The sequence below is a fragment of the Camelus dromedarius genome, chromosome 4 (genome assembly GCF_036321535.1).
Source record: "Camelus dromedarius isolate mCamDro1 chromosome 4, mCamDro1.pat, whole genome shotgun sequence".
Classification (NCBI taxonomy): domain Eukaryota; kingdom Metazoa; phylum Chordata; class Mammalia; order Artiodactyla; family Camelidae; genus Camelus; species Camelus dromedarius.
Window position 1 is genome coordinate 68,189,888 of NC_087439.1, and position 21,652 is coordinate 68,211,539.

General features: G+C 37.9%; 1 protein-coding gene across 4 annotated transcripts in view; it reads right to left on the minus strand.

Moving 5' to 3' along the window:
- PARD3B (par-3 family cell polarity regulator beta) overlaps positions 1 to 21,652 on the minus strand; it is a 924,313-nt gene that overhangs the window by 188,376 nt on the left and 714,285 nt on the right. For all 4 annotated transcript variants that reach the window (XR_010380651.1, XM_031451950.2, XM_064485062.1 and 1 more), the window contains exon 19: positions 8,764 to 8,874. Coding sequence is in view for 3 of the 4 variants with exons in the window: in XM_031451950.2 (XP_031307810.1) it covers positions 8,764 to 8,874 (111 nt within the window). In the remaining variant the exon portion in view is untranslated. The remainder of the gene's footprint in view (positions 1 to 8,763; positions 8,875 to 21,652) is intronic.

Sequence of the window (21,652 nt, forward strand, 5' to 3'; positions counted from 1 at the left end):
AGAACTGCCCAGGAGATTTGGAAAGAGCATATTCAAAATGTGGTGTTTGTAAATCACAGGCCTAGGTTAAGATGCCTATATGGAGAAGACGAGGGGAAGAGGAGCAGATCGGGAAGATGACAGGTGGAGCATACTTTCAGCCTGCAGCTCTGCAGACCTACAGGAACAGCCACCTTGGCCCCCAGAGTGGGTGTGCTGTCACGGAAGCTTTCCAAAGCAGGATACCACATAGCACATGTTCAAATAAGACATGAAGATGAGCTACTTTAGAAAACCTAGAAAATACTTAACTTTAATTTATTCAAATTTTCTTCTTTGAAAGAACTTAGCAGTTAAAAAGCATTTTATCCAAACAAAATGTCTAAAACTCAGGCCCTAAAGAATTATTACTATCATTTCAGTTCATGCTAATAAAAAGAGGGAATTCAAGAATACATTCTCAAAAGTTGTTTATCCAAAGACATGAAAATAATTGACAAAATAAGTACTGAACTCTCATTCCTAAGTTTTCGTCACCAAAAGCCTTCTGTCTAGTTACTGCTGCCCAAAGCTTTCACAGGAAATTGTTCTCAAATTCTGCCTCTGCTGTATGTAACCTTCACTGAACCAAATACATCCGTACCTCTGACTGGTATAAAATCCAGTGAATTACTGAAGTCTGTTGATTATATTGACTCTATCTTTTGTGTGTGTATTAAAAACCAAGTATCTAGATCAACAGAATTTAGGTCTTCTTTCCACGTTTTTATCAGATCAAATATTCTAAACATTTCTGTGGGATCACTGCAGGTAATTTAGCATAATTCCTTTTCAGAATGTATTTCAAGAGCACTATAATTGAATACAGTAATATAATGTGTCACTCCAGGGTATTTGAATATAAGAGTATCCTTTTAAAACACTTTTTAAAAGAGCTGGTGGACTTCAATCTGAGAAGTTTGTCTAAATGGCCATTGGAAAGCATGCCAGTCAAGTGATTCCTTTTATGTATTAATCCAGCTCGGCTGACAAGTAGTTGCCAATATAGCACTTCTAACATTGATTCAAGTTCCATAGAAGGCTTTTGGCTCATAAAAAATGCTGGCATGACATTAAGATGTAGGCGTTCCCATCTCCTGTCTCTAGGAATACAGTCATGTGCCCAATTTTGCTGGGGACCACAAGCACTGCTGAGAAGATAGGTGTCGTGAAGATCAAATAAATGTACAGAGAAGAAAGCCACCTGCACCCCACCCCATGTCTCACTCCCTCACTTCTCTAAATAAGATGTAAATTTTGAAAAATGGCCCCTGACTGGGGGCTGGTAGGGGTGTGGCCACTACGCCTTGTGTTTGTGACATCCTCTCCTCTCTCTCACTCTTGCTCTCTCTCTGTTTTTAATTCTTATTCTAGGAAAAAGGCTATCCTTACCCTAACACAAGCATCAATAGTAATTACTGGGATATAGCAAATCTCTTTTCATTTACTGTGATGGTTAGTACTATGAAAAACAGAACTCTGATAGCTTCTTTCTGTCAGCATAAAATGAGAACATGACCTTGTCCCGAGAAACACCATCGAGTAATATTTTTCATAACTTCCATGCAATGATGATCTAATAAGAATCTAAAAGTAATTAACTGGATCTCTTTTAGCCAACCAAAGCCTTATTCAAATACACATTTTTATCAGGATTCTAAGGGAGCCATAAATTGGGGCATTTTGAAAAACTGGGATCTAATCCAGTCCATGATCTGATCAGGGTTCAGTGGTAATAATAAATTGGAACTATTAAAACTGGGAATCGTTCCAACATTTTATTTTGCCCACACCACAGGACCTAGCAAATTCTACTGCAAAAGACAGGGATATTCAGTGAGGAGTAGAACCATGCTGAATTAATCATTTGTATGTAATCATGCCAAAACATGGGTGTTTTCAACAATTTAAATAGTGCCAAAGTTTAAGTTCAGTAAATAATTAACTATAGAGACTCTCTTGGCAAATTAAAAAGTCAACCTTCTGGTTCCTTCAGTAAAATATGCACTCTTTTTAGGATACAATAATGACAAAAATCTTGTCAATTCATTTGTTGCTCTATGTACTTAGAAGTGTAACATTTACGTAGGTTACAACTAAAATATTAATTCAGAATATAATTTCCTTTTCTTCCTTAGAATATAATAAGCATCTTCATTTTACAGTATGCACAAATGTTGGATAAACTCTAGCCTCATTCTGGTTTTCATTTCAATTTCCAGTAACATAAAAATCTCCCATAATTAAATAAAATGCTGAGAGGTTGGGAATAGATTTTCACCCACTTGTATTCTCAAACTCTAAATGGTTTCTGAATGTTTTTATTTCTCGAAGATGCATTTCGTTTATGTGGGGAACTTGCAGCTGTGTAATTAAATCTTGGTTTGCCAAATATCAAAAACACATGTATTGATTTAAACTAAGGGAACTGGCCACAAGGAGCTCAGCTGAAGGCAAGGGAGAAGCCTCTGCAGTTCTTGGAGGGCTTCCTCAAGGAAAGAAAACTAAGAACCTTGAATTCAGACACCGAAACCGATGAACTTTCCTAAATCTTAGCTTCGCTCTCACTTAGGAGTTCCATTCAGGCCAGTTGTTGAAAACAAGAGCCACATGTTTTCATACTTCTCAGTGCTGAAGCTTGAGAGGTTGCCGCCCACCCCCCCATCTCCTCACTTACCCTACTAAGATTCTAATAAGAGCTACCAAAACGTTTCGTTAACACAGTAAATGAGCTCCCGTGCAAAATAAACTCTGACATGGTAAGAGAGAAGATCGAGTGTAAACTCATACGTTATTAAACTCCACCTGCGCCCCTAATTTTAGTAAGAAATTCCATTTAGGGAAATTTTATTTCAGGATCAGTAATATGGGATTTTAATGGAAGACAGCCTTTCGTTAACAGAGACTTTTCCCCAAGTGCAATAATCAAATAAATCGGCTGAACATACTTTTTTTTAACCAATCTCCACCTGACTTTTGAGAAGGTATTAACAGTACAAGTACGAAATGCATGTTGTTAGGTTCTTTATAGGTCCAAGAATCTGGATAATTTCACACTTTGAAGAAAGTTACAAATTTAAGATAAAGTCTTAGAATCAAACAAAAAATACACGGTTTACTGACTCGTTAAGACAATTTCTTGCTTTCAGCTCACCACACTAATTTACATAATCTGAATGTTTGGAAAACCCTAATTTAATTTAGTCTGATAAAAAATTCTAGGCGAAGTAATCTTTGAATATAAAATTGGATTCATCCTTTTAGCAATGGATATAAGCATTTGGAACTAATGTTTTATTATGGCCAATCTCACTGAAGCATGAGCAAAATGATGAGTTTATTTAAAACAGGACTGCCATGGACTGTTTGACTTATGTTGGGAGGGGACACACGATCAGCTCAGGAAATCAAATATGAGACTAAGAAAATCCTAACATGCAATTATAAGCAAAAACCTTGGGCTTCTACATTCAGATAAGAATAGTGCATACACGTCACTGAACCAATGCCATAGCCAGCTCAAAGAAGGCCACTCTAGGGAATCCAAAGTAAATGCTTCTATATTCAGAGAGATGTATATTTCTCATATGCTAAGATCTGGGAAAGGTCATAGAGATCATCTAAGGACAAATGCAGCATTAATGACACACAAGATAATTTTTGATATATTTAATTATATTAACTTGCATGGTTTTGCACTTATGTAAATTCTTATTTAATTGGATATATATAGATGTGAATAAGGCAGTGAAGATACTATATTGATGACTGAGTCTTATGAAACTCTGATTCTAGTCCAGTCCTGTCCTGGTGCACTAATCCGTTCTCAGTGTAATCACCAGCTTCTCATTAGACATTCCCCATGTCAAGAAACTCGCCACTGCATGAGGCGCTCTAATTTGTCAGGATGTTTCCCCTCTAATAAGCTGAAGGCTACCTCTCCTAAAAGAATCCCTTGTTAGTATCATCAAGGAAATGAATGAACGGATGAATAAGCGGAGACAGAGCGACAATTGAGAACGGATGCTACAAAATATATCTAATTCCTTTTCTATGTTAATCTTTTTTTAATTGTGGGAAATCGACTAAGTCTTAACCCTGCAGGCTGCGTGTTCCCATGTCCTCCCATGTTTGTCAAAAGACATGGATTTAGTGCTGCCATTTTCTGTGTGAAAGAGGCAAAGGACATTCCAGGTGTGATCTGAGCAGCGTACAATAGAAATGATTGTTTCTTCCTTCATTTTTATACATGAACTTCCAGTAATGTAGCCTAGGACTGGCTTATGTTTCTGGCAGGCATATCCTCATGTTGACTCATGCTAAGCTCACCCTCAACTGAAACCATCAGGCAAATTTTTCATATATTTGGTATTAAATCAAACCTTCCACATCCTGTGTTTGTGCAGTTCATTTGGGGGCCCAAAAGCAAGACTTTACATTTATTACTATTAAGTTTATTTATGTTTGATTCAGTCTATTGTTCCAGATGATTCTGTCACTGGACACACTGTCAACCCCTGCAGCTTCTTGGAATTTGAAACCTGATCAACAGGCATCACCACTGATGCCAGTGCTCAGCAGGGCAGAACTAAAAATACATTTTTGAGACAAACTTTTTGTTGCAAGCTTATAGTGATGGAATATTCACTAGCAATTTTTGGGAACAGTTTCTCAAATAGCTAATAATCCTTCTGGGGTTACGTGACCTGGTGTGTATCATTCTGCACTAGCCATGGGGTGTCATGAGAAAATGCAATTCTAATACCCAGGAGAGCACCCCTATTCTTTGTGAAGTCCAGAGAGTAGAACAGGGGTTTTCAACCTCTACATCACTGACAGTTTGAACTGGATAACTCGGATAAGTTGGGGGATGGGAACTGTCTTGTAATGTACAAGTCCAAGCAATGTATGATGTTTAGCCATATCCCTGGCCTCCACCCAGCACATGGTAGTAGCAACTCACTCTCCACACCCTCTCCAAGGTTTGGACAATAAAAGATGTCTTCAGAAACAGCCAAATGTTCCTTGGGAAGCAAAATTCCTCCCCCATCACCTTCCGAACTGAGAACCACTGTTCTAGACTCTGCATTCGTTCAATCTAATCTAGTAACTCAATCCACCTGTTGTGGCTTTTTTGACCCTCTCATAGCTATAGTTATGAGTAAGAAATTCATATAAATCATCAAAACAGCTCCATAGTGGGAATTAGATACGGAGGCAAATTAAAATGAGATATGAGAGTCGTAAGAAAAATAATGAGAGGAATGGAGAGGAATGATATAACCTTAAAATGTAGAGTTGAGTGTAGATCAACCCTTGGGCAAAACAGTTACAAGGAAATTGAACCTTCAAATTATATGATTTAAGAGGTAATCTATAAGGACTTTTGTACCTGGATGCTCATCAAGGTATTACTTGGAACAGTGAAAAATGGAAATAGACTATTTGTTTGAAGATAACAGAAAGTAAATAAATTATGATATATTGATCTCACAGAATATTAGGCAGTCATCAACATGACATACTTTCAAAACATTAATGACATGGGGAAATATTCACAATATAATGCTGGGTAAAAAGTAAGATATATGCAGCATGAATATTAAGTCTTCAAATAAAAATATATATAATAAAAAGTTCATAGAAATTTTAATAGTGGTGATGGAATTATGGGAGAATTATACATGATTTTAATAATCTTTATACTTTTTATGTTTCCAAAATTTTCTTAATAAACATACTATCTTTGTAAGTCTTGTGTGCATGGGAGGGGGGTATGGGGAAAGTGTTCCGTGTTCCCTTAGGGTGAGTGAGCACTGGTAAGGAGCCCTCTCAATTTGCACAACATGTGCCAGGATGCTTCAGAGAGGGCAACTGAGAAGGATGGCAGTATTTTTAGACTGGGTTATTCAATCCTCTTGGGAAACAAACTGTAACAGTTTTCATAGAATGAGAATAGTTAATCTAATGTTCCAGCTAAATCCTATCTCTCAAACTCAGGGGTTCTCAGACTTCAGAATGCTGAAGAATCACACTGGGCAAACCTATTAAACACAGACTCCTGAGCTCCCAAGATAGAGCTAGTCTGGTGTGGGACTCACAAATTTTCATTTTTTAACAAGTTCCCCAAGTGACTCATTCTGATGCAGGTGGTCCATGGGCCACACTTTGAGAAACACAGCCATCTATAAGAAGTCATGTGGTTTGATTTGGTTGAGTTCTTTTTTTTTTTCCCTCTACTTTTGATCATTTCTTCCTGGTTGTAACTAAGCAGCACCAGTGTGTTGGTGAACTGGCTCTTTGAATAAACCCAGTTTACCATCATTTGCCAATTTCTGTGTATCAATACTCCCACCACAACCAATTTCAAGCTACTAGTGGTTTAACAGCCAGCTCACAAAATTCTTGAAAGCTTAATAATTGTCTTTCACAAGTTGGGAAAGGCTGGCTTCAGCAATATACAATATATATGTTATTTAAGTGCTTTAAACTCTTTGAAAAAGGGATGTTAATGTAAAAAACATTATATAGATGAGAGCTAGGTTTGTTTGTTTATTTATTTAAATGGAGGTACTGGGGACTGAACTACATGCTAAGCACACACTCTACCACTGACCTATACCCCACCCCCAATATCTATGACAGCTAGGATGAAACAAATAAGCAACTCGATGGCTTGAACCCTCTTAAGATAGCAAATTCCAAATGTCCAAAAAAAGACAACCTTGTGAATTTGTATACGCTATTTCCTATTTTATTCTATTTTTTTATTCCCGTGGCCAGGCCATGAAGAGTGATACATCTGCTGAGTTCTTTAAGAGTTGTGAATTGGTTTCTTATGGGTGGTGGAGAGCCAAGAAATGGGACTCCAGGATTGGGAGCAATGCCAAATGTTCAGCCTTGACCTCCACCCTCTATGGTCTTCAGTCTCTGAGCTGCTGAAATGCCCTTGGTCATTGATTCTATAGCACCCAACCATAAAATCAACTTGTCTACATCTTCCCCTAGTACATGACTGAGATGATGTTGTCTCTAGAAAACCCATATCAGATGTGTTTTATGTGTCCACATGTGGAGTGTCCTAAGTGGAGGCTAATAGTATAGTCCTTTCAATATTTTGACCAGACATATTTGAAGAAAATTGGACTGGAAGGCTATATAACCAGCTGAGGTGAATTTATAGTTCTGCTTTTAAGAATAGAACTCCCTCAGGCACCTGCTTCCTAAAGGCAAAGCCAGAAAGGAAATGAACTCCCGCTTAAAGACAACCCACCTTATTTTATGAGTTATCAATTTTCTAGCTGGCATAGAGGTCCCGAGCTACTGAGGGGAAACCCCCCAACCCCAAGCAAGTATTGAGGTGCAAAAAATGTGAAGTCCGCATTCTAGCAAACAGCTCAGTTTCCTGAAGATGAGGCAAGACATGGTGCCTCAGGAAGTGAAGTCAGGGGAGCAGCAAAGATCTACGATGCGGACTCACCACATGGATGTCTTTGCCAATATATGCATTAAAATCTTAGCCTGAACTACATTTTACGTTACAAGATTACTGAATCTTGGGCTATGATGGAGAATTCATCTTTCTTCTCTTCAAGGCAGTTCTGACAGGTGAATAGTCAACAACAATGGAAAGCACTCGGTTTCCTCTTAACTGCTCTACTGACCCTGGAACTGAGCTTGTCAAGCTCTCAAAAATGAGAAAGGACTAAATAATTTTTTTTTTTTTCTTGCTAAAGCCAGCCTTCTCAGGGGAATAGACTACAAGATAGGGTCAAAGGTTAACAGTAGACACTCAGCCTGCTTTACGCCCGAAAAAACAATGAAAAAGTATGATTTTCTGAGTACACATGCTAGAGTATTAAAATAAGAACAAGAACTTACTTTTTAAAAACTCCAAGAACTATTATTACTAATGAGTAAGGGAAAAGTTGGGCAAATCTGGCCTCATACATGATCAAGCCAGCATCACATACTTAAAATTGTATAATAATCTTAGTCTTTCTCCAGGCTTCATTTAGTCGTGAAGGCAGAGTTTTCAGGACAAATATGAATACGCAATTACATGTTTCAAAATCAGACATTTACGCACCTACTTGGGATAAGTGCCAGAGTTAACATCAAAGATATGTGAAGGACCTCTTGTCCAAATGGAACATTAAGCTCCTCAAACAGGAGACTTCAGCCCTTGCAAACTGTCATTTCAGTAAATGAAACCGGCTCTTTAACAGATGGGCAACATACTTCGCAACTTGCTGATGGCCTAATAAAAGACACTGGCTTTTTGAAAATGAAGGGCATGCACTTCTCAGATTACAGTACTCAAATGGGCTTAGCAGAATAAAATTAAGAAGGCATACAACAGCTTGACAAAAATTAGGAACAGACTATGGAAATTTGATCATTCTAAACATCAATATCCAAATGACCTTTTTATTAAAAAAAAAAAAAGAAGAACTCCTCATTTAAACCATAGGGAGCATAAGCATCCATACAATCAAAACTGGGGGTAGCATATTATGGAATCGTAAGTATCAGTAAAATAAAAACATGAAGTTAATTTCTTCTCAAAATAAAGTAAAAATTCCCCAGAAAGGCAGATTCCATTTATATCAGGTGTCTCTCCTTTTGTATCAGTCAATCTTTATGCTTCTTAAAATAAGATTTCTCCAGGTGACTGATACTATAAGAAAATTAAACACAGACCATGCATGAAAATCAAAGAAAGGGCTCAGCATTTCTACTTACCTCTCGCGTTCTTCTTTCATTTTTTCCAGTTCCTCTTCTCTCAGGCCACCATGCTTCAGAGGACTTTTCTGCTCAGCCTTTCCACCCTTGTCATCTTTCTTCTTTCCAAATCTAGGGAAACATGGAGAAGATGATTGTGAACGATAATCATGGTGTTTTCACAGTTAACGGAAGGTACTTACGAGATGACCTCATTAAATCATAATGCTTTATTCTAAGCAAGGTAAGATTATTTTGCATAGTATAGAAGTAAAATAAGATACTGAATGCAGAAAAATAATAGTTACTCAAGTCCCCTCCTTTTCCTCTCTGCCCTCTTTCCTTCATTCTCTTTGGCTGTTGACTGTGCAGTCTATACAAAATCATGATTAAAGATTAAAAATTTCAAACCATCATTCGGTAGGGATTAAAGAACTGCAAGGCTGTCATTAATATACAGCTAAAAATGGACCGACCTCCTCATCAGGCCCTCCAGAGCTCCAGGTGGCACTGACATTGAAGATTAAACTCAAGGGATCATACAGTGATGGTGCTTCAAGGGACTTTCAATATTCTCATCTTACAAAAGAAGAGCCAAAAGCTCTGAGAGGACTTGAGCCTTGACCAAGACCACCCAACAAGTTCAGGGCAGGACTGGGATTAGAACTTGGGTCACCTCCTACACTGCACTTTTTTTTCAGGCCACATTCACTCTCTCATGTAGCCTCAGGCTTCTTAAATCAGTCCAGGGTCAGTGTGCTCTGAGCACTCCTTGGTGCTCAGGATATTTGCAGTTAACTGGGCACACTAGCAATTATGATACTTTACTGAGCTGTAATTGACATATAACACTGTGTAAGTTTAAGGTATACAATGTGTTGAATTTGTACATTTATAGGTTAAAAAGGAATCACCATCATCACTAGCTACCACCTCCATCCTGTCACATAGTTACCATTTCTTTTTCATGATGAGAACATTTAAGATCTACTCTTTTAGTAACATTCAACTATATGATAGAGTATTATTTGCTAGAATCACCATCACCATGCTGTACATTAGATTCCCAAATCTGTCCATCTTTTACCTGGAAGTTTGTTCCCTTTGACCAACATTTCCCCATTTCTCCATCTCCCAATCCCTTGTAACCACCACTCTACTTGTTTCTCTGAGTTTGTCTTTTTTAGATTCCACATATAAGTGACATCATACAATTATTTGCCTTTCTCTGTCTTATTTCACTTAGCATAATGCCCTCAAGATTCATCCAAGTTGTCACAAATGGTTAGGATTTCCTTTTTTTCTTATGGTTGAATAATGTTCCATTGTATATATATACCACATCTTCTTTATCCCTTCATCTATTGATGGACACTTAAGTTGTTTCCATATCTTGGCTATTATGAATAGTGCTGCAGTGAACTTAGCAGTACAGATATCTCTGTGAGATACTGATTTCAACTCCTTTGGCTATATATCTAGAAATGGGATTGTTGGATTACCGGGTAGTTCTAGTTTAAAATTTCTGAGGAAACTTCATACTGTTTTCTATAGTGGCTGTACCAATTTGCATTCCAAACAACAGTACACTAGGGTTTCCTCCAATTATGATACTTTAAAAGAATATTGTGTTTCCTTAGCACTTTTGGGAAAATTAAATTGCACATTTGAAATGGAAAAAAAAAAGCTGTGATTAATTATTACTAGGACATATTCTTAAATGATAGGCATTTTTCCCAACAGATATTTTTTTGGAAGCAGTCTCCCATAGTCTTGGTATGAACACAAATTAAAAAGAAAATGACTTGATGCTCTGCTGATAACCAGGAAAAAAGTCATTCAGTTATGCATGTTCTTTAGTCAAAGACTCCTCTTAAATCTAAGGAAATCCTATGTGTCTCTTGTTTCTTATTAAATAGCTACAAATTTTAACTCTGTATATGTGTGCATCTCTATCTTTAGCTTACTCAACCTATCTGTGTATCTATGTATGTATCTATGCACCCATCCATCCAACCTGAGGACATTTTTCAAATTACACATGCTTGGTTGACTGCCCTCCTTCCCTCACTTCCACCTGTCCCCCAGCCTTTCAACACATACACAGGGAGTCAGAATCTCCTCACATGAGGACCTGAATTATAAACCTGTAAGGAACTCCTATCTTCTTCAGAATTTCATAAAAGTGGGCAAATATTTGTCTCCTTCTGGATTGTGTTTCAATCCAAAGCAGAGGCTGTTGGTTAAATGGAAGCTCTGAGGATATACACATGGAAGATATGACTATGACATCTATAGTCTTGGTGCTCTCCAAGTACAGGCTGTATCCTGCTTTCCTCAGAAGCCTCTCCCAGCCTTGACTTCTCTAATATTTTTCAATTAACATTTTAATCAGCAAATTCTCTCTCATGAACTTCCTCTCTCCTCCTTGCCAACTCTCCATCTGTCCTCGCTCCTACTGCAATTCTTTCTCTGTATCCAGTCTAGGCTGAGGATCTTGGTTGATCAGTCATCATCATCTCAATGATGGGACCAACTCCACCAACCCCAGCTTTTTTTTTTTTTTTTTTGGTGGGGGGGAGACCTTTGGGGAGAGGTCTCTTTTTCTTTTCTGCCTCCCTTTCTGAATCTATTCCTCTTTCTCACTGAAGAAATGACATAATATCATTTAAAGAAGTCAATTAGGAAGAGAAAAAAATACAGATAAAATACAAGAACATTAACTTTGAAATAATTCAGATGTGTTAATATATTCAAGATTTCTCTTTAACTTACAAAGCAGAAGATATCTAAATAATGTATTTCAATAAATACATTCTTTGTCTTTTCAGACCCATGCAGAAGAGTCTTAGGGATGAACATTATTACTCTAAATTCCTTTATGTGAGAAGTTAATACTTTAGTACATCACTTAGAAAAATAATTCTCCCTCAAAATGTCACCAAATATAGCAGTACTGAAGCAAAAAAAAAAAAAAAATCAAAATTGTAGAAAGTGAGGGTAAAATAATACCTCAGGAAGTTGATGAAGGCAAAAGTGTTGCCAAGATCTCTACAGACTCGAGGCTTGTTTTTCCTGTGTCCCAAATATTTTCTTATAAATTTTGGAGGTATTAGATTTTCTGAGATGAAAGTACTCTTAGTTTTGAAGGGTAAAACTAACCTGTACCCTAGTCAACCTTGATCTTTATTACCATGACCAGTATGTTTTTCCTTCCTGCAGCTAAAATATTTCACTTGCGCTGCAATCCAAGAGGAGCTTCCTGTGCTTGCGACTGAGTATGATATGTGTGATAGGGAAAAGGTTAGTTGTAAGTAAATTCTGCAAAGCACTTTTTTCTAAGCAAGAACCATCCATAATAGTCAAATCAACCAATTCCACAAATATTATGTTTTGATTTAAAGTTCATGATCATTTATTCAAGTTTCCAGTAAGGAAGACAGAAATAGCTGCGGAATTTATTTCATTAGACAGAGAGAAATGTCACCAATTACTTTTATTTTATAAAGTTTGGGTAGGTTCAAGAACAGAATTATCAGACAATAATCTTCAAAAGGGCTCCCATGTTGTTAAGATGAGGAAATTCAGACTCAGTGAAGTTAACTGCCTTTTACTTATTAACACACTGAATTTTTTGCCAGTTTTGCAATCAGACAACTTAATTATCAGTGGTGGTCGTGGTGGTAGGGGGAGTTGGGAGAAAGGCATCAATTCAGTGAATTTTACAAGCCCTTGTTTTCCTTTCATAGTAGCCACTTTGGGGAGCATTTCACAACCATTCATACTTTCACTGGTATACAGAGAGAGGAGTTGGGGAGATTCAAATACATTGATTCATCTCCCCATTAGCCATTTTTGTGAGAAAAGTCATTGAGACCTTAAATGGCTGAAATGACTGCTTTGCATTCTAGGGTTTCAAATATCCACTGCATTCCAGGCCTCCCATTATCTGTTACCCAGGAAATTTGAGAGCTGGCCATTCTGGGCTACGTGCCTTAAGGAAATTGCTTATGGGTCGACCTTGCTTTATAGAAAAGATATTTTCCTGAAGAATTCTATGCAAACATATGGTTTTAATCAATAAAACTGTAGTTTCCATATACCTGGGAAGCCTGTTTAGAGACTCTCATGATGGATCTTTTTGTAAAGTGGAAAAATCACCTTTCAACATACCCTTTATGTAAATTTAGATAATCATGAATTATACGTTTGCTTAAAACACCTGTTCCTGTTCATTTCTGCAGAGAGGTTATATGAAACAGCTTCATGGAACACTAGCTTGCTTGCTTTCTTCTTTCATTTGTGCATTTGTTTCAAAAATATTTATCGGGCACCTACTCTGGGTCAGACATTGTCATGAGCACTGGGTGGAGGTGGATATTGTATTGGGATACAAAACCAGACCCTACCCTCATGAAATCTACATTCTAACAGAGGAGACAGTCACCAAACAAGTATAAATATGTAACTATAAGTCGTGAAAAGTGCTATGAAGGGTGTTAGGAGAGAAAATAACAGGCAATTGATTGATTAGAGAAGTCTTCAATGAAGAAACGACATTTAAATTGAGACGCTAAGGGCGAGAAATTCCAGAGAAGCTAGGATGGGATGTAAGCCTTGTGGGTGAACATAAGGAACATGCAGAGGACATGCATGGTGCGTGGTGCTTGGTGCACTCCAAGCAGTGAACGAAGGCCAGAGTCCCCGAAGTAAGGAGAGCACAGGGGATCTTTGCACAGGATTCAGATAGAAAAGAAGACAAGGTTGACAGAATATGGGTCTGAGAGAAGCTGAGAGTTTAGTTTAAGAGTGACAGCAGGTCATTTCTGAGCGATTCAAGGGATAGGGAAGCTAGTAAGGAAACTCATAGATTTAAAGAGTTGGTAGCGGAGAATCAGAGTAGTAACCAAGTCTTTTTAAGCAGAGGTGATACAACGTGATGCATGTTCTAAAATACCATCTTGCCTGCTAAAGTAGCAGGTAACAGCAGGAAAGCTGACTGGGGACGACTGACTGCAGGAGTGTGGGAGAAAGATGAGGGTGGCTTGGATGACCGGTGGCCATTGAGAAGACAGTGACTTAGACGTGGCGGGTCAATGGAGAGGCATCAAAAGTGCACTTAAGCAGAATTATTTTAGTATGCCTTTGGGAAATCCAGATGGATGAGCCAAGAATAAAGTCCTGAGGAATTACAACATTTAAACATTGGTAGGGGGCAGTGTACAAAGGAGACGGAACAAGAACAGTGAGAGAGGCAGGAAGAAAACTAGGAGGATGTGGTAGAAGAGTCTGAGAGCAGAGTGCTGGGAGGGGGAAGACATGGTCAGCAGATGTGAACACTGTGGAGAAGTCCAGGGAGGTGGGGACTGGCAAGAGTTCATTAGACTCGGTAATTTGAAGCCATTCATCACCTTGGCAACGTTCAGTGGAGTGATGTGAGCAGAAGCCAGGTGGGTGTGATCTCATGAGTGAATGGCAGGTAAGTATTACAGTGTGTGCCTGTGTGGGTACAACCATTTCTGGAGGTTTGGCTGGTAGGGTGGCTGCTGGAAGCGGGGTGAAATGGAGGTTTGCAATTTGGCTGGTCTCAGAAGGCTTTTGTTTGCTGGTAAGAAGAAATGCCAGAGAGTGTGAGAGTTTAGAGATGGAAGAGAGAGGGGAATAAAGTTACTTTCTTTTTTAGTGTGACAAAATATATATTGCATAAAATTCACCATTTTAATCATTTTAAAATACCTAGGTCAGTAGCATTGAATACATTCTCACTGTTGTGCAGCCATAAACCACCATCCATCTCCAGAACATTTTCATCATCCCAAACTGAAATTTTGTACCCACTAAACAGTAACTCCCATGTCTCCTTCCCGCAGTCCCTAGTAACCACTATTCTACGTTCTGCCTCTGTGAACTTGACTGTTCTTGGTACTTTATATAAGTAGAATCATACAGTATTTGTCCTGTGGTTTCTGGCTTATTTTACTCAGTGTAATGTCTTCAAGTTTAATTTTCTGTTGTAGCATGTAGCAGAATTTCCCTCTTTGTTAAAAGGCCAAATAATATACCATTATACACACATTTATATTTGTTTATCCATTCATCTGTCAATGGACATTTGGGTTGTGCCCACCTTGTTGTTACTGTGAGTACTGCTGCTATGGATGTTGGCCTAGAAGAACAAAGCTCTTGATAAAGAAGAGGAAAGAGGTATACAGAATCTCTGGAGACTGGCCTTAAATAGAGGGGAGGAACCTCGGAAAAAGCAGCAGCCAGGGGAGAACTAGTTTGTTTACAGAGTTGATAAAGGGGGAGTGAAGGAGTTCCCAGGTAATTAATTTATCAGTTAATATGATGCAACATGTATAAGAGAAATGACTCCATCCACAAAATGAGGCTTCCTGGTATAAATGAATAAATCAAAGGGCACAGAACACTCTAGGTGGAAAAGAACCGCAGAAAATGTACACAGAAAAGCAACAGAAACAAACCTCACTTGCACTGCTATTTTGCCTACACAGGGAGGCCCTAAACAGCCATCTGGGGAAGTAGAATTTAACAGGGGCTCATTCATTCAGCCAGCCAGCCATTTACTGAGCAGCCACTACCTACCACAAGGATTACGCACATGGAATTTAATCTCTAACAACATCAACTGTTAGGCAGACTGCTAACTCCTCAATCCAGCTAAGTAAACAAGGCCCCCGACATCCCTATTGTTTTCTATACAATGAAGGTTATAGTAGATGCTCAGTACTTATCCCTTAATTTCTTGGCAAATATTTTCTTCTGTTTCTATTTCTTTCCTTGAGCTTTCTAAATAGTGATGATTTTCAAATCCTTCCCAGATTCCCATGAACTCTGACAAATAATCCAAATTTGCAATCCATATAGCTCTATCTCTGGCTTTTTCCAGGTCCAGTCTCTCATTTAATTCACTTCTTAATTCTGCTATGTAGTATCTGTCTACAGTTCTTCTCCTTGAAGCCACTGGGCAGTCTATGCAGCTATTCGTGTCCAATCTCCTTCCACTTGGTGAAACCACTGTATAAAAGTGACCCTGAACACTGGCTGGTGAGCACTCAAAAGTCAGACGAGGAAAAAAGCTCACTCTTACACAAAATCAGCGGCGAGCTATGAATCCAAGGATAGCTGGAAGTTTAAAACAGTATGTATTTCTCCTCCTACAATCAGGAAATGTCTTTGGGTGTCACTGATGCGTTTGGAAAAGGCTACAAGATCCAGTCATGATTAATACAAAACTCAGAAATCCAGGGAATGAAATCAGATGTGAAAAGGCACAAAGCTCAGTCATGTTTTCTGGACTTGGATAATGGTTCATTCTCCCTATAACTAGTTCACTTACATACTACACATGATATTGTCTTATCATTTTATAAATTATACAGTTTGAAAAACTGAAGCAAAACATGGGGGCAGAGAAGTTCATAGATCTTTGACAATGTTTCCATGGTTTATTCTGACATTCACCCATAAAAGGTTTCTGTTGTTTGACGTAGTCCAAATTAGGTTCTGAATTAGCATATGTATATGTATATGCCAGTAACTCATCCCAGTCCACGAGTTTTAAAGATTGTCCTCAGTGTCTTGAAGTTTTGCACAGAATTCTCTGAATTTTACAACTGGCAAATGTTCATGCTGGAAGCCATAGTCAGCTCCTAATACAGGTCCAAAGCATTGAATGTATTACATCATTAGCTGCCGGGTTACACTGACTTCCTAGCTCCTCTCTTAGACCACTGCTGATCCCTTAGAAACAAGGGGTCTGGCACCAGTGGCACAACCTGAGGTGGCTTTATAGGCCTTTGCATGAACCAGAGCAACTTCTCTGCCTAAGTCAGCTTAGCACAGACATTGAATCAGGCTGTTGGCATCCTAACATCTGTCTTTGTGAGTCTCTTCATTTGTGTATCTGTCCTTGGCTGATTTTCTTGACTCATTGCTTGCTTGCTTGTTTCCTTGCTTTGGAAGGCTACCCAAGATGTATACACAATACTTTAGGAAGGGAATCGCTTTAAAAAAAAAAAAAAACTGTAAAGGGATTAGGAAGAGTGGGGAAGAAAGAGTGACCAGGTTGGATGAATCAAGTATAAACGACTGAGGAATTCTTGGTGAAGTTTCAGTCTGACTTCATGATCAAGCAATGTATTATAGGAATTGTACAAAAGGGAAGAACTGTCTGACACTGGTCTGTTAGAGAGGTACTTCAGAGGCTCCTTGACCTGCATATTTAAAGTTCCTAAGATTATGGCTTTCTCCTCCTTTTGGCTGTATAGCAAACTGTTTTAATCCACAGTTGTGCCTTATTGTTCCATTAAAATTGTATTCTTCGACCCATCAATAAATACTTGTGGTTAAAACAACAACAACAACAAAATACATTTATACACATAATTATGTGTTGCAATCTCACATGGTTTAGTGCACTTCAGCTGTTGCTTCTCTCCAAAGTCACAAACGTCTTGTTTACCTCAGATGGTTCCCATCATACCTAAGAATTAATGAATCTGATAAAAATTTAGTAAAAATTGACCAATTAGAGAGTTCCTCCCCTTTTTTGGTACCTAAGAGCACTGCTTACTTTTATGTTAGTATTGATAGAAAGACATACAGATTTGTGTTTGTTGTAATCAATCTTGATGAAGAAAGAAAACTATTCTCATTTCCAGTCTCCCATAGTGTGTAAGAGTGCTGTGGCTAATGCCTGTGACTTTTCACGAGGGAGGTGGAATGCTCTAAAACTCAGTATAGCTTTCCATACCAGAGGGTCATATTTTAAGCTCTGTAAGTCCGCTCCATGGCTTGCAAAAAGAGGTATGGATTTCCTTTATAGGAGGTGTTCGAGAGCAGAAACTGAGTGGACTGATGCTTCAGGAACTGAAGAAAAATTCAATATTAAAGGAAACCATAAGCAAAACAAAATTCAATATTAAAGGAAACCATAAGCAAAACCATAAGCGAAACCAAATGCAAATCAAAACTACAATGAGGTATTGCCTCACACAGGTCAGAATGACCATCATTAAAAAGTCCACAAACGATAAATGCTGGAGAGGGTGTGGAGAAAAGGGAACCCTCCTACACTGCTGATGCAGACATTATGGAAAACAGTATGGAGATTCCTCAAAAAACTACAAACAGACTTACCATATGATCCAGTAATCTCACTCCTGGGCATATAACCAGAAGGAACTTTAATTCTAAAAGATACATGCACCCCAATGGTCATAGCAGCACTATTTACAATAGCCAAGACATGGAAACAACCCAAATGTCCATCAACAGAAGCCTGGAGAAAGAAGCTGTGGTATATTTATACAATGGAATACTACTCAGCTATAAAAGAGAATAAAATAACGTCATTTGCAGCAACATGGATGGACACGGAGACTGTCATTCTAAGTGAAGTAAGCCAGAAAGAGAAAGAAAAACACCATATGATACCACTTATATGTGGAATCTAAAAAAAAAAAAAAGACAAATGAAATTATTTACAAAACAGAAAGAGACCCACAGATATAGAAAACAAACTTATGGTTACTAGGGGAGAAAGTGGGAGGGAAGGGATAAACTGGGACTTCAAGACTTGCAGATACTAACTAATATATATAAAATAGATAAACAACAAGTTTATACTGTGTAGCACAGGGAATTATATTTATTATCTGGTAGAAACCTATAATGAAAAAAATGAAAATGAATGTATGGATGTATATGTATGACTGAACTATTATGCTGTACACCAGAAAATGACACAACATTGTAAACCGACTATACTTCAATCAAAAAAAATTATGAAAAAAAATCTTTCTTGTTAACTCAAACTGGGTCAAGGAGTTGAAGTCCTAAAAATTAGATGTTCGACTAAAATGTTACTTTCTGGCATATTGTTTAGACATTTATTTTGGGTGTGTTTATATGTTTCCAAGATGAAGACAAGCTGTATGAAAACAACCAACACTGTTTAATCCCACCGACACCTTTATCTCCTACTTCCTCTGAGACCAGACTTCTCACCCACCCTTAAAGGGCTACTTTCCTCTGTGCTGTTGCTCATTCCCAAGATGCGAACCCTAAACTGGTGGTCATGACGACCCTTCATTCCGAAGCAGGGAATCTTCGGATCTCAGATGTGTTGATGTTTGTTTTTAGGATGGAAAAGCAGGGAGGTCCTGTAACGTGCTAGGATTTCTGCATAAGTGGATAAAACATCTGCCGGGTAGAGGCTTAAGCAGCTCTCTGGCTCAGTTGAGCTGCTGGGAATCCTTGAACTACTTTGCTTTCCCAGACTGAGGCGCTAGGAAACGCAATGGATTTGCAAACACCAAACACATTAAAAATAATTCTGGAGGATCCGGAAAGTAAAGTAAAGTAAAGCAAAATGCATATCGCCAATCACCCACCTTCCTAAAAATAAACAAACAAATAAGCAAAAAAGGCCTATGGGAGACTGACTTGTAGGAATCATTTAAGGGATTTGTGAGCCACTGGGCAGTTACTTTTGCTGAGCATTTTTGTAGCAAATGAAAACTCCACTCAGATTATTAAAGCATCACTGTGTTAAAAAAAAAAAAGAGGAAAATATATGAAAAAGAGGCCAGAAATTAAAATTAAATGAAAATAAGCGTGAATGAGTGAGCAGGAAAGATAAAGATACTAATAAGGTATGATTTTCAGATCCACACAGGGACTATAAAAAGCTTATTAACTGTCACTACCACACTGGGTTTTAAGTTATTCTATCCCTCTGCTTTCCAGAAGACAAAATACTCTTCAGGACCACAGTGAACTTTGATTAATTGCTTTCATACGCTCTCACTGGCTTTAAGACATTGTAGGCAAGAGCCTTAGTGATTCAGACTAAATGCTTCTGATTTCTGGGAAATATATTTAACAGGAGCATTAAAGAAATAGGTCATTTTGCATTTTTATGTTTTCTTAATAGTTAGAAAGGCTTTTCTTTTTATTAAATGTTTACTTATTTCAAAGCAGCAGAATATGTGGCTTCTTCCTTTTTATTTTTATTACTTTTAAGTGAATCTTTAAGTGTCTCTGAAGGCTGCTTGAGTGCAACTGATGACCTATGCATAAAACGCTAGTGCTGATCCAAAGAGAACACATGGCCGGAATTCAGACTTGGCCCAAGAGCCAGATACTTCCTTTCCATCTGGGCAGCCACAGCATCCCCTTTTTCCTTTTTCCTTCCTTTTCTCTATCTCCTTTGCTCCAGAAATCCAAAAACTAGGAAAGGAAAGAGTGTTCTGAGACCAAGCCACATCTCACGTCTAAACTTTTTTTCTACCAACTGTGGGAGGTTTCCCAGCCCCCGTGGCTTCCCAAGCTCAACCTGCCAGGGCTCATGCCACACTGACCACAGACTCATCCTGCAGAAGGAAATATCTCCCCACAGGAAATATCTCTGAGGTCTGTTCACTGGCAGGTGGGGTCATTTCAGCAAGCTGCCTGCAAAGGGAAAAACTGACTCAAGTCAATGAAAAGAAATCCAGGGAGGATGAACTAAAAGCTCTGTGGAAACTGGAGGTCTCATTCAAAGCTTCTAAATAAAATGTCGAATGCAACTTATTCCAATAGCACAAATATTAACATACGTGTACTTTGTGTAAACTCTGTTATCAGAAAGAACAGATGATGGTGTCTAACTCATCATGTGGAAAGAACAAAAGGACAACAGTATTAAGAAATGACTGTAGGTTTTTTTTTTTGCTCATTTGGTTGGTTGGCTTGGTTTTGAGATTTTTTTTTTTGGTACAGTGACTATGCAAAAGACCATTTTCAACAGAAGACTGGATAAAGAAGTTGTGGTATATTTATACAATGGAATACTACTCTGCCATAAAAAAGAATAAAATAATGCCATTTGCAGCAACATGGATGGACCTGGAAATCATCACTCTAAATGAAGTAAACCAGAAAGAGAAAGAAAAATACTGTATGAGATCACTCATATGTGGAATCTAAGAAAAGAAAAAAGAAGACACTAATGAACTCATCTATAAAACAGAAACAAACTTGCAGACATAGTAAATGCGATACCTGGGGGAAAGAAGATGGGAAGGAATAAATTTGGGAGTTCAAGATTTGTAAATATTAACTACTACATATAAGAACAGATAAAAAACAAATTTCTTCTGTATGGCACAGGGAACTACATGTAATATCTTGTAATAACCTATAATGAAAAAGAATATGAAAATGAATATATGTATGTGTACGTATGACTGGGACATTATGTTGTCCACCAGAGACTGACACATCATAACTAACTAACCATCAATGAAAAAAAAGAAAAAAAGGGAATCCAGGATGTTACTGCTCCATCATCAGAAGTTAAGAGAAACAGGGCACAATTTCCTGGAATTATCTGCACCAAACAAGAATAAAACAATTGAGCTCCAGACCTAGTCTAGTGGGAGTAAAACTTATCTTTATAACTCTGATGAAACAAAAAAAAATTATCACTTCTTTGATGCCCAAATTAGCATCTTTTCTCTAGCATACTGAATTAATTAGTTGAGTGACAAAAGAATTAGTCCATGTAGGATCAAAGCTGAAATCATATTTATCTGAAATTTAAAATTAAGAACACAGCTTCATCCCTCTATAGCTCGTGTAATGTTCTTTTATGCTCTCTATATTCTAAACCTTCTACATGTCACATAAAGTATAACTAGGGCTTTTTTTTTTCTTTTCACATTCTTCTTCTTCTTTTTAATATATAAAAATTTCCCTGAAAAGACAATAGAACATCACAGAATTTTTTTTTCCCTGGGGGTGGGAAAATTTTTCATTGTGGTATAAAAATCTTAAATTATGTGGCTTTTTTTGTCAAGCATTTATTGTACAAATACAAAAGAAGCAAAATAATTAATGCACG